This window comes from Tetrao urogallus (genome assembly GCF_951394365.1).
Source record: "Tetrao urogallus genome assembly, chromosome: 8".
Lineage (NCBI taxonomy): Eukaryota > Metazoa > Chordata > Aves > Galliformes > Phasianidae > Tetrao > Tetrao urogallus.
In genome coordinates, this window is record NC_136821.1 from 20,161,426 (window position 1) to 20,178,637 (window position 17,212).

General features: G+C 36.5%; 1 protein-coding gene across 2 annotated transcripts in view; it reads right to left on the reverse strand.

Moving 5' to 3' along the window:
• The window catches only part of OLA1 (Obg like ATPase 1), a gene marked incomplete at its 5' end in the record, with an annotated part of 85,518 nt that overhangs the window by 29,682 nt on the left and 38,624 nt on the right, over positions 1-17,212 (reverse strand). For both annotated transcript variants that reach the window (XM_079539361.1, XM_079539360.1), the window contains 2 exons: positions 5,928-6,025; positions 6,283-6,363. In XM_079539361.1, the coding sequence (XP_079395487.1) occupies positions 5,928-6,025; positions 6,283-6,363 (179 nt within the window). The remainder of the gene's footprint in view (positions 1-5,927; positions 6,026-6,282; positions 6,364-17,212) is intronic.

Genomic DNA, 17,212 nt, shown 5'->3' on the forward strand with positions numbered 1-17,212 from the left:
GAGCAGAACTAGACTTTTTCTGCCTCACTTGGGCACCAAGGGTGATGGCATGCACGAGTGCTGAGAGTAGGGAATCCATCTCCTCCTGCGCTCAGACATAGGTCTCCAACTCCTGCTGTTACCTAACAATATGCATTCACATTCAGAAAGACAACAGGACAGACACAGCAAAGCAGAACCTGGTAAAGAGGACTGGACTGGAACTAAGCCAACGAGAATGGGATGAAACCAAAGAAAAGGGAGGGATGACCTAGGAATGATTTAAGGGGTACATATCTGCTAGAAAAATGATGGGGAAAAAAACTGGGACACGCAGAACAACTGAAGGAAAAGTGTCTGCAATTGGTAAGACAGAGAAGAAAGAAGTCAACTGGGAATGTCAGGCAAAGATGCTGGAAAGAAAAGAGACTGCAATTAGGTTGATGTGTGAGAAATTAATTTGTATTCATTAATCTGTATGAGCCATAATAAGGAGTAACTGTTCATTAAGCTAACAGCACACACCATTCCCTACTAACGTAGGTAAGTGCTCTATGGAAAACATACACAATCCCCCTGTTAAAATAAATAAACAAACAAAACCAAAACAACTTCAAACATGTAAAGACTTCTGTCTCACTCGAGCACTAAAGGTGCAACAGAAAGCCTCAATCCTGATCTCGTTAATGGATGTCTTCTGACTTTAGCACTGGTACACGCAGAATTCCATTTATGCACAAATAAGAAGCCAAATATTAATAATTTTTAAAACATTCCAGTTCTCAGGGAGGAACAAGAAGTGCTAGATATTAAAAAAAAATAGTATTTTCAGCATAGAAGAGAACCTTAAACGATTTAGCAGCTGTACCCAAGCAATCACTCAATACCACAAAGACATTACCGTTCAGTCTGTGATTTAAGGAATTCTTCATCTTCAAAAATGTTAAGAATACACATTATCTACTTAAACATCATGACTTTGTGACCTCTAGCACATTTAAATATTCACTTAGTATCAGAAAACAAACCTAATTCAGACGCTGAAGGTACTGAAAACAGCATTCTGCACTGACTCAGGTAACTGGCTACACCATCAGTGCACTGATGTTTGCAAATACTGCTCTAAAGGGTGGAGCTGGTTTAAAACCTTATCCACCACAAACTGATGCATCTCTATTTCCCTCTGCACTGAAGATGTTCATTACTTACAATATTTCTCCTTCTAGAAAGGAACTATTTTTAGATATTTGGTTCAAAGAGTTTTTTGTTAGTTTCTAGCAAAATTTGCAAAGTTCATGTACAAAGGCTGCTCCAAAAGTAATGCCTTCCATTTTATTACGTTAGTCTACAATATCAGAGGTGGATGTTGGTGATACGGCAGTAGAAGCTGAATATTCCCAACAATATACAACTACACACTGTAGCTGTGTGACAGATGGCAGCAAAGGAGCAGTCCGACAAAATGGTGTTTGACATGGAAGTGCAGATGAAACAAAGGTTTGTCACTGAATTCCTCTGTGTGGAAAAAACTGACACCCACTGACATTCATTGATGCTCGCTGAATATTTATGGACAACAAACAGTGGATGTGAAGACATGAAAAACCTTCTGAATAGCATTTCTCCTCTCACAGTCCTCTTGCTCCAAGCCCTCTGCGTTCTATCAGTGCATGAAGTTGCCCTGCCGTTCTGCTAAGATGGTGAAAACACACCTATTGGAAAACCTTCATTTCTAGGTAGTCTAAAAGTGAAAGAGTGAAGCAGATAAATCCATACGCAGGCCCATTGGGTCTTCCCTGTACTTTACCCTTGATGTTTCTTTCTTAATGTCAGACTCTTTTTTTTGTTATATTTAGAACATCTGAAGCAGTATGGAAAAGATGAATAGAAAAGGATTATTCATTCTCATACTACAAGATCTAAGGAGCATCAAATGAAATTATGATGTGGCAGACCCAAAATAAGCATAAGGAAGTACTTCTCCATATCGCACATAGTTAAACTGTGGAAGTCCCTGCTCCAGGATATTGGGAAGCCGAAAGTACACTTAGGTTCAAAAGGTCAATGGCTGTATTCATAGAATAAAAAACAGTCAAATTATCTACCACAAGTATATTATTATACCTGGCTTAATCAGTTCTACACTAACACTGCAAGAAGTTGGGCACATACACTCATATACTCTGTTTAGTTTTCCTATAGTCTTCCCTGGACATCTGTTAGAGGCCTGTCAGAAACATGATACCAGAAGAGATAAGTGTGCCATCTGACCTAATTATGGCTTTTCCAGACTAAGACCATAAAAAAATCCTACAAGAATTAACAGGAAAGAGGCTACTTATTAGACAAACACACCTTTTCAAACATCAGGAGTCAGACATGTGAAGAGAGTTATCCTATTCCATCAGTACCCATTCAAAGACACACTGTTCAAAAAAACTTAATTGGGATACTGTACAGATTCCCAATTTCATAACTGATACTATAAAATCTCTAACACCATAATCAGCTCTAAGCTGCAATAGTCTGAAAAAAATCACTTGTTTACATCAGAGGTGTTGAGTAAAAAAAAATCAGTGTATGCAACCCTGACATACAACATTGTTCCTGGCACCTGCTGCAAAGAATCATTCCAAAATACTGCAGTGAACAGTATGCTAAGCATTACCCTCTACATCTGCTTATTAATTAGGTCAACATATTTCAGAATTGGATTCTACAGTATGACCTCTTTAAGCAAGACTAAAATGTAAACTTTTATCTAGGTGAAGACTGCTAAGTCTCGTGTCCTGGATGTATGTGACATTTTGTATCTCAGAAAGCAGCTCCAACTGTAAATGAATGGGCTTTTTTAGAACGCTTTCATGATTGAACTCAAATATTTCACATTAAGATGGTAGTATACCCATATAAAAATCATTCCAAATTATTAAAAAATGGGCTTACGTATTCACTAAGATCACAGCACTATGTGCAATATGTAGTAAGAATGGTTTCAGTGGATTCCTCTATACAACATCACGATTACTGTCATCTGATCATAACACAAGTGCGGCTAACGCAGCTGCCATGTCAGCTTCTCTTCAGGGGCCAGGTCTTAATCATAAATCAACGGAATGACTAATTCAACATTGTTAAAACCAGCAAGTAGCTGCTTGGAGCCATTCCAGTTTTTACATCTTTCGAAAGGTCAATACACCTACTCAGACACACAATAGTCCTATCTTTCACTATGTTTTCTTCTCTTCTAGGATTGAAAAATAACATGTTAGCACTTAAATGTAAGTATGTTTTAACTAACAATTAAAATGCTCATTAATTCTGAAAGAGTGACCCAGTAAAACAAAGACAGTTTTAGTTCTCCTTTCATACCCACAATTGAAAAGCCTCTCTTTGCTGTTTTAAATACTTTAATAGTTGTAAAAGTCTCACGAAAACATTTTACTGCTGAGCATTTCCTGCGTTACCCTTACTTTTGTTACAGCAATATTACAAATTAAACTCAGAAATAAACTTCTTCAAGTTGAATAACTGGTCTAAATGTGGCTTACATTTCAATATGTACCTCTGCCCTCAAAATAATAACAAAAATCACAAATTAAGTGGCATCTAACAGCAAAATATATCGTAATCATTTACATCTGCTTACACCACACAAATGGCAAAAGCCTACCGTTAGCATCCTTCATAGAAAAAAATTATTCTGCTCTTAAATATAAAAGCTTTGCTGCATAAACAAGAGGATTTAAAGCTGTAGCAGAGTGGCTGAATGAAGGAAAATGGCAATCTTTCTGGTTCTTGTAGATGCCTTTCCCTATCACACAATGTTTCCCACTCATAAATACATGACAAATACTTCCTCAATCATTTTTTACGAGCAGGGATGCACAGGGGGTAGTCAATGGCTAGCTTGAGGGAAAATAGGAACAGCAGGAGGCAGAAACTGTACTGAAAATGGCTATGTGGTAAATTCTCTTCTGGAACATCACTCAGCTACCCAGGCTTTGATCTTTCAGCTACAATTACACTAACATCCATGAGACCTGGACATATTTTTTTAAACTAAATTATTAATTGTAATAGAAACAGTTAAACCATTTCATTGTATGACTCCTCAATTCAACAGTCTGATATTATTTTTTTTTTGTACAAATTAAAAATCGTAATTTATACAAAGATATGCTTTCAATTGGGTTTAAATTGGGTTTAACTATGTCATCATCACAACTAGTCTCACAAAAAACATGGGGTGACTGGCGACAGCTAAATCACAGACTGGCGTCTCCTAAGTAGTCTGTCTACCATTAGAGTCTGGGAAATGCTATTTACTGTACAATTAGAGCCAGTGAGCTCTACCTGTAATCCAAATACAGGTGTGAGGATCCCTTTCGGACAAGGAAACTGATGCATCCATTTTCACATAAACTTCCACATCTGTACTGTTACAGCAAACCTCAGGAAACCTCAACATTTGCATTCAGAAAAAAATATCACCTGACAATAACAGAATGAGTACTACTACCATGACTTTAAAGACTTTCTTGGATAGAGACAGTTTTAATGTTCAAATATTCCTACCTACAAAATATTCAAAGAACGAATAAACCAATTTAATAATTATAAAATCCAACCAAACATGAAAAACTTTAATTATTACACTGGTTATCAAGTTCAATCCAAAAGTCTGTTTTTTGGGGGCTGAGATTGGATGCCATTGAAAAGATTAAATTTTGTTCTTAAATACTAACACAAAATGTCTTGGAGTATCAAAAGGACAGTTTTAGTTGCAGTAATTTCACAGAATTTATTCTAATGATTTATTGGAGTTAACCATCTGACATTAATTATTGTTTTGGCTTCCAGTCTATGAATGTTTATTTTTCAGTTTAAAGCCTTCTCACTCTTTGATATCATATGGAAATGAGAATTTTTAATGGAAAATTGAAACCATGTGCATCTAAGTACTTAATGAAGTACAGGGAGAAACAGAGGGTGTACTTTAGGAGAATTCAGATATTCCGCTTTGGATACTTCTGATCTGTTTGGATGAGCTACACACATATATCTGTTCACAAACATGCGTTCGTGCATCTTCGAAGTATTTCACAAGCGTTTAAAGATCTGAGAACTAAAAAAAGGCTTGTTTGTTTTTTGAACAAAACATGCTGCAACTGATTTTTTTTCAGAGAGTACTATTTAATCTGTTCTTTCCTCCACAAACTAAATGTTTATCCCATCTAGAGCTTCCTATGACGTGCTAAATGTACTTCTCAACAGTGGATTTCCACCATATCTATCTACCATGCTAGCCCTGAATCTTCATCCAGCTCACTGAATGCCTGATAAATACATGATGGTTGATAAATCAATTTAAGTCACATTGATGTCAGAAATATGTGAAAAAATTCCTGTGCTGTCCATGACATTAAAGATCATCAAGACAGGCCTATAAACTGTAAGTGAAGTGTGAGCAGTAGCAATGAAACCAGACAACAGCAAACAGAAGTGGACTGTTAAAATGTTCAATTTTGCCCATTTGAAAGCTTTCTGTGCAACTGACATAGCATTAGTCCTCTGGCATTCAATTCATTCTCTTGGAATGAAAGAGATGGTGCTCAGATGATCAGAATAATACATGATAACAACACATGCTTATTTGAATTAGTAGTTCTAAATCAAATATTTTCTTCACAGCTAATGGATTCACATAAAAATATTAAGAAGGAAAATATACTTTTTCTATTCTATACTTCCATTCATAGTTTTACCACATGCACTGTACTCAAGCAGCATGACAGTGGGAGCATAACAAACAACAGAAGTGTAGCATCAGTTTTTATTCCTATTTGAATAAATATATTTCGACTTTACAGAGCAAGGAATTGTTCACCATTGAACAAAATGGGACACAGAAACACAAATTTAGACATTTAACTGAACATACTTACCATTTGTTTTTCTTTCTAATGTAGTCTTTTTCAGAGAGGTTAACCAAATAGATCATGGGTTTTGATGTGAAAAACAAATGCTTGTTCAAAACATCAATCTAGAAGTAAAAATGTAAGAGGAGAAATTTAAAAACAAGTTATATCAACTTGAGTTAAATTAAGGACTATTTTCCTCATGGCATTTCTGAGAAAGCAACACAAAATCTAGCAAGTAGATCACACTGAAAAACAGAATTGGCAACAAATGTAACGTTCAGTACACTGTGGATATGAATTCTACAAAAAAAAACTGAAAAAAGACAGTAACAGGTTGCAAAATTAGAAGATAGTTCATGGGATAATGCTTATAGCCTACCTCTTTGTCATTCCAATCATGATAGAAGCGGACAGCCTTCTTTTCATCTATTACCCAGGTTTTGATTTTGCACATTACATCCTATGAAAAACAAACAAACAAACAAAAAAATCAAAGTCAAAACTCATCTGGACATCAAACAATTCTGTTCCATAAGCAAGGCACGTACAAATTAAAATTCAGCATGAATGTGCTAATTTAAAATTAGACAATATACCTTAAACACATTTTTTACCATCTCAAAAAAATAAAACTTCCTGTTTCAAGAGACATTAAAGACAAATAACAATTACTAAAGCAATACAAATCCCATCAACAGAAAGTTAAATACATGAGATCCAAGTATCATCTCCTGCCACCAGGAAAATTAGCAGAACTCATAAAACGTATGTAAAAATCAGTACATTTTAGATTGCTTTTCAAACTCAGTAAGACGCGACATTTCAGCATCCAGCGGGAGAGACCACGCACAATATAAACATGCCATTAAGAAAAGGGAATGGGTGGGAAAAAAACACTGCAAATCTATTTTTTAAATTGCTCACCAAAGAAATTGAGCCTATTATTGATGATCCACCCTTCAAAAAATTAATTCAAATGGCCAGAGCCCTTTTTATTCCGCATTAATTTTTCGCCAACACCTTCTCCCTCCCCCCCAAAATGAAACCTGCCAAAGCCTCCATTACACAATGGCAAGAGCCTTGCTCTGGTGACCTCCAACCAGCTGCATTCACTTTCAGAACATCTCTCTCCGCAGGAAATCTAAAGGCCTTTTAGTTAGCAAGCTAGTGTGCATTCAGAAGGAGTAACTGCAGGAAGAGCCCAATGTGCTTTGTTTCTCTGGCCTTTCTTCACAGAAAGATTAATCATCTGTGAAATGGAAACGGCAAACAGCAAGTGACACAAACTGAACCCTTCAAGCCTTTCCTCATCAGTTTTGTGGTGCTGAATCTGAAAGCTGCGTGTGGCACGGCTCTCCTTACAGGCAGGTGTTAATAAAAGGCTCTCGGGTCTGAAAGGTCACCCTTGGCTCTTCTAGGAGTAGTACATTTCTGAGTCGTCGATTTTTCTGAGAGATAATTTATGATCATGCTTTAAATAATGCTTTTTTTTTTTTTTGTTATAATTGACACAACTGAGAATTAGGGTATTTAAAACACAAAGAACCATTCCGTGAACCATTGAGCGCACAACATTTTTTACACTTAGTACTAGGCGGCTGAGGCACATTATAAACAACCACAAATAACATCAGTATTTACTACAGCCTTTTCTAGTCGAGCAGTTGCTGCAGTGAAAAACAAAGACAAAGCTCTTCGAAATCTTCAGATCCTGATTTGAAACCCTCCAGGAACAGGACTCCCCACAGATTTTAACAAGGAAGGGGCACGCTAAAACTTTTAATGAAATCTAACATGTTCTGACGAAGAATAATCACTTTTACTCTCCTATAACTGAATTTCACTCATAAACGTTTAAAAGTGGCTAATATAACACCATTTCCTACAAGGAGAAGATCAAAGTGCTATATTACAAATGCATTATGATTAAAAAAGCACTGTGCAGCTTTGCTATTAACTGTTCTTTAAACCCTAAAAGGCTTCCCATAGATCTCACTTGGCACTGCATATACAACCTTTGACAAGTAATGTAGACCATTTTTATTCATTGCCTAAAATTGTAGGCAATTATGTGCGTCACACTGGCCACCTGCAAATTCTGAATGCCTGCTCCAGTTGTCAGAGCAAAAAACTAATGTCGGAGGGGATTAATCTAGGGGGAGAGAGTCCTCTTTAATGGCTCCAGCAGGTGAAATGGCCCAGCTGGTTACTGTGATGAGTGGCCAGAACAGCTTATGTAGAGACATGCAACAAGATTACACATAAAGAAGAAAACAGTGGTGCCATCTTATCTTTAACCCTATCTGCTTTTTATTTTTTAATTAATCGTTACAAACGAGGCAAGGGAAGCAATTCTAACGATAGGTACTTTTCACTTAGAATGTTTTCTTCAGCTTTTTTTCAAATACATAAACAACAACAACAAAAAAAATCAGCACAATCTCAAAGATTCCTGGTCAGCAGTGAAGGAATCCTGACTGCACGACATTTCAGGTTTTAACATAATGCTATAGGTACCTACCACATGGTTTTTCGCACTATAATTCCCCCCCAAACAGCAACACATTATTGCACATAAACTACAGGTGATAAAAGATTACAGAAGAAAACATTACAGCAATAGCTGTTAAAGAAAATCTTTTAAGCTTAAGGAGCAGTAAAATGTTTGCTTTTTAATTATGCTGTAAGGGGTGCTATGTACTGTGGAACTTCCAGAAAATTTCAGAAATGAATACAGCAAACATTTGCTCTTTCTAAAGCATATTTAAGCACATAGATGTATATCAGAGCTTCCTGCCCACGTTCTTCTTCCGACAGCTGCATATCTAAGCCAACTTTGACACAAACCTAACTTTTCAGAGTTAAGCCATAGGTACCCAACTTTATGCAGTTTACAGCTGTTGTTCAAGAGGAATTCCATGAGTAACTTGAACAGGGAAGGCTGACCAGCCCAAGGTGACGTGCAGAGCTGGCAGCTGTCTGAGTGCAGATCTGTTTCAGTTTTACAGAGAAACAGGTAAAGCATCGGAAAGCTCTATTTAAAGAAAGGATAGAAGCTTAAAGAAAACAGAAAACCTATGTTTTAAGCATTCTTGGAAAGAAAAAAATAGGAATTATTCCAAGAGGAATTTTTTCTGATGGAATACGTGGGCAGCTGCAACAGGCAGAATGTAAGGCAGAGTCCACAACTAAAATGACACGAGTGACAGAGGAACTCAAATTCTCCTGCACCAGTGGTGGTGTCATATTCAAATGAGATTTAATACAATCCCTTAGCAACAAATCTGCTACATGCTTGTTGACAATATGAAGAAAGGCAAGTACTCCCATATATTTCTTGTTCACTTGGCTGCCCCAATACCCCAAACAAACATGCCAAAAGCACATTTTGAAGCTATAATTCATTTAGCACTGTTTTTAGTTTTATTAATTGCTTCTATTTAGGCCTGGTGAAAGAATATGAACTGACCTTTTTATCTTCACTATCACTGTAACAGTCATTTAAACACATTTAGTCATTACTCTAGTTAACTCCAAGATGTTTAATAACAGAACGTGGAGCAATGATCTGCTTGGTTTCATTAGGACTGGCCTCCCCAGTTGTACACTTCGAGGTCAGCCTGCCACCAGCAGGACAATCCACTTCTCTTTGTTGGTGACAAGAGCACTCCCTTGTTTTTCTGCTAGGAGCATTATAGCAAGCGTCATTTAAAACATCATCAAAAAAGATTCCAAAATCCAACTTATGATTGCAAACGCATATGAAATACAGCAAACATCATGAATATCAAATACCACAGTTTTAAACATCAATTCATTTCTGACTATATCCTTGGCAATACACTTAGTGCACATGAATACTTGGTATACTTAGCTATATGCAATACTGAGTTCATGTCCTGTCTAGTTTTCCAAAGATGACGAGCAGTCAACACAGAAATGTTAAGCAGGAATTTCACAATACGTATTTATTTATAGTATTTTATAAAGTTGGGACATTCAAATTGCATCTAGGAGATTTATCAAGATGTGCTCGCAAGACACTACTGCACAGAAAAATGTGCATACATTAATAAACTCCTTGGATGGATGATAGTAATAACGTGTGTGTATGCCAAATTCTTCTTGCAGCATGAGGGACTAAACTGAAGCTTGGAAAACTCACTTGCCTACTTGGCACCAAAGAATTGTGAGGCTTTTGTTGGAAATTAGCAGGGCATGTAATTAACTTCCGCAAATTTAATAAAGAAGTAAGCAGTTGTGAGGATTATCACTTCACACTTCAAAGTGCAAGTGAACTCTCCATGATTCTGCAGGCAGTGCAAAAGTCTCTGCTACTATGGAGAATGACTGTGAATACGACGCTCTTCTCTTCCCTGGAGGGAGATATTTCTAGGAAATGCGGGAGTGCTTCTTTGCACCTTATTTGTTTGCTTCAAGACCTCCAAAATATAGTTAACTGATCAGCCATATGACAACACTTGAAAAGCAAACGTGTTTTATTAAAATATTTCAATTTAGGCAACACTATACCAAAGTAGTAACTTGGCGAAGGAGATGTAATTGTCCACATTCTATCAACTTCACTGTTCTGTTCCTCTCACAAACTGGAAGAACTACCTAAAGCCATTACCTGTAGCTCTTAGCTACTACCTCACGTTTCATACGTAAGTCACAGCAAGCCAGCAATGAAGGTAACAGTGTAAAGTGAACAATTCAGACTCAAGAATCTGGCTGGGTCGTATGAAAGTGTTTAATTAAAAAACAAACACTGCATACACTAAATGGAATCAACACCACCTAAACCAGAAGGCCTAGAACATAATTGTCGATCAACAACTCCTTGAGTTTCTGGTGACGCTCCAAATAAACTGTTTGCATATTGCTAGTTATCTTTTGTCAACACCCTAAAAAAGACCATTTTATTGACAAATGATGAGAGCAAGTGACTATGAGGAGCATGAATCATACATATAGTGAGCAGAACTGTCAGAGAGATTTAGTGAAAGCAAACAATGTTTTTCAGTACAATAAATTCAAGTCATCAGAGTACTGGATGGAGGATGAGGAACTATGGACATGGTATTTACCAAGTAGAATACCTGCTCCTTGCTAGAGTGACTGAGACTTGAAAGTTACAAGCAAATGAAATGTACTAAATTAACTAAAAAGACTAATACAGTCTTTGAGTATATAAGTACTAGTGTCAAACATGAATACTTCTACACTTCTCTGCTGAAATACTGAACAACAAAAGATAGGAGAAAAGGCATAAAAGGTTTTGAACAAGTGCTTACATGTGAAGACCCAGTTGTGCTTAAATCTTACTCTTCTATTCTTACAGCATTTTATATATATATATATATATAAATAATTAACAGAAGTCTCAAAAAATCGCTAACACAGATCACTGAAAAAATGGCTGAAAAGTTGAAGCTTGACAAATACAGAATAAAAGGCTATTTTAAAACATGTTTTATTTATCAACATTAAAGACATGCAGGGGATCAAACCAGATCATTACTATGATTTCATCTGGCTTTCAAAATAGCTGTGGTGTCTTTTCAGACACATATACAAATTACACGTCCACAGAGAATAAAGAGTACTCCTAGATAGCAAAGCTGTGCTTCTCAAAAAACAAGTTACTGCATCCACACCATTCAACATTTAACATTTCCTCACTAACACAATGAAATACATGGCAACCACAGTCCTTCCGTTCAGGCTTTCCTGGGAAAATCTCTTTCAGCTCTACCTGGCATAACATCATCTCTGTACTTCCCTTAGAGGCTTTCTGGTAATTTACAAGAGAGAGGCTAAATTGATAAAATAAGAATTTATGATAAAAGCAATGTTTGGAAACAGCAGTACTTTTAAAGGACAATTAAGACAAAACGTCAAGTTTAAAAGATCACATTTTTCAAATGTTTTAAGCGGTTAAATAAGCTGTAGCAGCTGGGTGCAAGGAAGAGAACAAGTCAGGTACTGCATCAACAGTGAGCTCCTCTGAGGCACAAAACAATGTCTAATCTCTTACAATTCCCTTGCTCACCGACTTTAATGAAAATACAATGGGAGAAGTAATGGATTTAGGACAAGTGTATTATCCTTTCTTCTATTCAATACATCCTAACAGAGCCAGTACAAGCTGTACATGGTATAAGGTTTACTCAGAGCTAGATGCCAGCAATGTTTATGAACCACTGCAAGTACTTCCACTTACAACGTTTTAAAAGCATTCCAGACAACATAACTCATGTTAATAAACCTCAAATTCTCCTGTGTTGGCCATCTTTACTGGTTTAAATGCATAATACACTAAAAAAAAAAAAAAAAAAAAAAAACACCCAAAAGATATATTCAGTCCTAGATTTCTAGAAGAAAATTAAGCAGACATGAATACAAAAAGCAATCTATCTTCAAGTGATAATTTCTCTCAGTTCAGAAATTCAGGAAGGGAGCTTGAACTGAAAATCAAAATGACACATCTTAGACGCAGATTGACCAAGCTCTTCTTACTGCACTTGTCTACATAGCCTCATTTCCAAGGAATTCCATGTGAGGATATTTGTCCTAGAAGTAAATAAAGCCAACTGAGAAAGGGATATTTTTCAGAGTACAATTATTCAGATACAGAGATGTTTTGTCGCATATACTGTCCACTTAAAAATTGTAACTGTGGCTTGATCTAGACATACCCAGAGATACATTCTTTGCAAAAGTAATTATTCTAATTCACTGTTCAAATCTACACAGGAAAGATCAGCCATGACAGAAAGTAAGCACTAAATTGCCTTTGTCTACTGATAATTCCCAAAGAAATCCAAACATGTATTTACACATTATATATTTCTACCTCAGGCTTTACTACCAATTAATTCACAAACATCTGCCACGAATATATTCCTGTTACATTCATAATGTTCTTCAGAATGAACTTTAATTTCCTCTAAATACCGCATTAAGCACAGCAAATGGTCCACTGAAGATTTTAGGCATAATTACATGCATTAAGAATATAAATATTTTCTTGATTCCCTATGATTTAACATTTAAGTTATTAATTGTAACAAGTCATTGGCAAAAAGTGTGTCAACAATGTACAGTTTTTCTTCCCTTCTTATTCCAGTGGAACACATTGACCTCTCAAACTTTCGTCACAAAAGGAGACGAAAGCAACTGACAAAAAGAAATCCAATTCACCACAGCATTTATCTTCAACTTGGAATAAAAGAAAGGTGAAAATTCCCAACTGACATCATCAGTTAGATGAAATCAAAGTTCATCCATCCGTGAGAACTCTGGTGAGCACTTGCAGTACGAGGTCAGCAAATTCTGCTGAGCACAATCCCATTCATCAGAATATTGCAGGAAGGGAAGACTTACACCCTGTTTTCACGTAGCACATTGGTAATGAGAAGCAACAGAATCTACCATCCCTCTGCTGTTTGTGATTCATCTCCCAGATGCTATTAGTAATTTTAAATGAACAAAACCACTTTTCGAACAGCTCCTACATTATAAGGACAAGACCAAGACAGTAAATGGAAGGGAGGAGGGAAGGAAGGGGCATAGATTACATAGATACATATGTGCTTATGGCTATTTATGCACTGTGGTTATGGTCATCGGACCAATTAATTCATCACCTACTGCAATAACAAAGCAAAGCTTGATGCAGTTCTTCTGCATTAAATGGTACTGATACAAAGACATGAAAAGGCATCTTTATTTTCATAATTGCAATTGCTTTTGCTCTTAAAAATTGTATTCAGTTTCAAAAACTAACCTAATTTTCAAGTTGACACACTTTAGCGACAGAATTCAGACGTCTTGCAGAACTTACAAAAGCATCCTTTGAGCTGAAAACTGGAAGTTCAAATGCAGCGGACATTGATACTGACCTATTGTAAAAGCTGCCTTTCAACTGAAAATTGGAAGCTCAAACACTGCAGGCACTGATACTGACCTGAGGATTTTGTCTTCGTATCACTGAAGTCAACAGTCTGTGTGAACTGAACTATAAATAATATTCTTGTGGTCAGATATATAAATCACAATACCATTACCACCACAAATTATTCTGTGCTGAAATTCAAGATTTGGAGCACTAACAAAGGGATGAATGAATAGCTATCAATTGCAGTGGGTCAATCTCTAAGGACTAGAATTGAATCATGCAGGAAGGGTAATGGAAGAGAATCCTGTAATAATGTTCACTTAACTGTATTATATTGTATTAACTTGAAGATCTCCATCTCCAGGACTGAAAATCCCATAAATCATGTATATATACACATATATAAATATATATTTAAAACAAGATCTATAAATATAAAAGATACCTCAATTTTCCTTTGAAATCTCCTGCTACCCCAAAATGACAGATGAATAAGCTAACAACAGTGAAGTTTAATTCAACTTCTTTCTCATATCTCTGCAGATACCAGCACCAAAAAGATAAAAATCAAAGCTACTAATTGGCTTTCTGAAGTTATACTCATGCTACAGTAGTACACAAAAATATCAGAAATATTTTTGTTCTACAACACCTTGTAAGAAGGTCATAGTCAAAATATTACATAAATATATGTTGAGTCTGAAAGAACAGTATTCTTAGTAAAAGCAGGCAATCATTTCTAAGTAGACTGAGAATGCTTGCAAAACGCAAAAATGTGAGTGTAAAGGAAGCTATTCCAAGCCTGTGTCAACAGTACATATTGCTGATCTTGGACCATATTGTGTTATTGATTTTTAAGTAGAACTTGAAAATTATTTCATTGATGGCTCCTTAACAGCAGTTGGCTACTTTATTTCTGCTGACAGGGGATTGAGAAATCAATTCTGCGAGAGACAGTGCTAACAGTTAACACTGTATTCAATAGCAAAGCCAGGTCATCGCACAAAGGTGAACTTACCAACTATACACAACGTGGGCTTATGTGAAGAAAAAATGATAATTAACAAGTCTGAGCAAAGGTGTGAGAAGGCAGGCAATCCAATGAAAACATCAGATTTCAGAATTCCTGGCTGATACAGACAGACAATTTGCTCTTCTCTGCTTTTTCCCCACCCAGGATGGGGGAAATCTTTCACAGATTTCGAACTATCGAGTTACAGCTATGGAGGCTTACTGACAAAGCAAACAATTCATATTTATGACATAAGAAGAATGACTTCTACTTTCAATTAGGTTTCATGAAGCACATACTGAAATCCCCTTTGATAGCAACAATAAGTTTACACATGTCACCCAGAGATTATAGTCTCTCTGAAATCAGTAACTTTTCCATAGCTTTCATATTAAGCTTATTGTTATATTCAGAGCAAACAACTAAAGGAAAAACAAGCTTAACTAAGCTTAATACTATTTCTTTTCTCACCTCATTTTCTTCCTTCCCTAACATTATACAGCATTTTTCCTCAATAGATTTCAAAGTGTTCTAAAAAAAGTGGAAAGAAATGAAAAATGCAATTCAAGTGCTAGATGTTTCTATTCAACTGGGGAAAGAAAGCAATTAGAAGGTCTGAAAGTGATATGGTTAAGAAAGCTTTCAGTATTTTTACTTGAACAAAACACAGAACTTTCAAAACTCTCCTCAGTTAAAAATTAAGAAATTCTCAAGTATCTTTAAATTCCTCCAAAAAGGATGAGAAAATCATAGGAAAAAAAAAAAACAAAACAATGCTACCTGGAAATATCAAGTTTTTCCTCTTTTAATTCCCCAGTTTTCCTGAAAGGGAAACGACTATGAGCACTCAGAAAACAGAGAACAGCTGTTTGTTGTGAACCTCTGTTGCAGAAGGAGAATATTAGCAATATCTAGTATTTTAATGTTGTATCATGTAAAAAAGGCAAATGTTGAGAAGGCTTCCATTCTCTCCTAATTTATGTTGGCAAACTGTTAGAAAAAAAGCCCTTAATCCACTCTACATTACTATCTCAATGTCTTTTCTACCCTAGAAAGAGGAAGCACAAAATACACAGAATCACAGAATTAGTTGGAAAAGACCTTCAAGATCATCAAGTCCAATCATAAACCTCAGCTACCAAGTTCTACAACTAAATCACATCCCTTAGTGCCATGTTCACACATCTCTTATACATCACCAGGGATAGGGACTCCACTACTGCCATTGGCGGCCTTTTCCACAAATAAATTCTCCCAAATACCCAATCCAAATCTCCCCTGGCACAACTTCAGACCATTTCCTTGTGTTCTATCCACTGTCACCTGAGAAAAGAGACAGACACCTTCCTTGCTGCAACCTCCTTTCAGGTACCTGCAAAAACCTTACATTGGGTTATTTGCTCCAGGGAAGTGTAATCTTTAATTGTTTTACTTATCGTTTTCTTTCCCCCACCAATCACATATGCAGTAAGAGGAAACCATAAGGAAGTCATTAACTGCAGTTAATTCTGCAGGCCAGTATGTAAGCGTAAGCACAGGTCTTCTCTGCAATGCAAAACAGTAAAGGAAAAAAAGACAAGAAAAGCCGTAGAGGAGCTAATTACAACCCAGTAACTGAAAATCTAAGTGAACTCATCCAGTAGATGGAAAAGTCAGAGACTCGCTGTTATGATCTTACACACAAGTCTATTGGTAAGAAACGCATAATGAGGCCTGAGGATTGATTTACCGGGAAAAGAAAATCAACCAGACAGATCTTTCACAGACCTTTACCCTAAAAATGTCCTTTTTACTAAGGTCTACTGCCCACCTCACAATTCAAGCATACAAGCCACAAAGGAAGACGAAGAAGGAGATCCAAGATCAGCAGGACTCAAAAGACCTGATGCTCCACAGCACTTCCCTGGGAAGATTCTCTGGTGACTCTAGAGAGCAGAGTTCCTACTTGCAGCCTTTGTCTCCACAGAAGAATTTTATTTGCGCCTTTCCCTTCTGTTCAGCCACCCATTTCCATGAAACAAAAGAATTTAATACCTTTGAAACCTCTATTGTTGTTGACAAACTCAGCTGAAACTGGCCAAGTGTAACAGCTGTTACTGAGGTTAGAACTGGCAGAGCAACGCAACTTCAAAACCTTGCGTTTTCTTGTGATCACAAAGAAAGGCTAAAATCCCGCAAGGAATGACAGGAAGTCTAAATTACAAACACAAGATGAGAAAGTCATTCTGACAGTTGAATCACAAATTAAATAATGGTTAGGAGATTGAAGGGAGAGGCATAGAAAAGGGTAAGAAACAAAAGCTGAGTAGAGATCAACTAATAATGGAGATGTTAAAGTTCTAATTGATTTAAATTGCGTTTCTAGATCTGGGATTTTAATTTACTGTCTTCCTT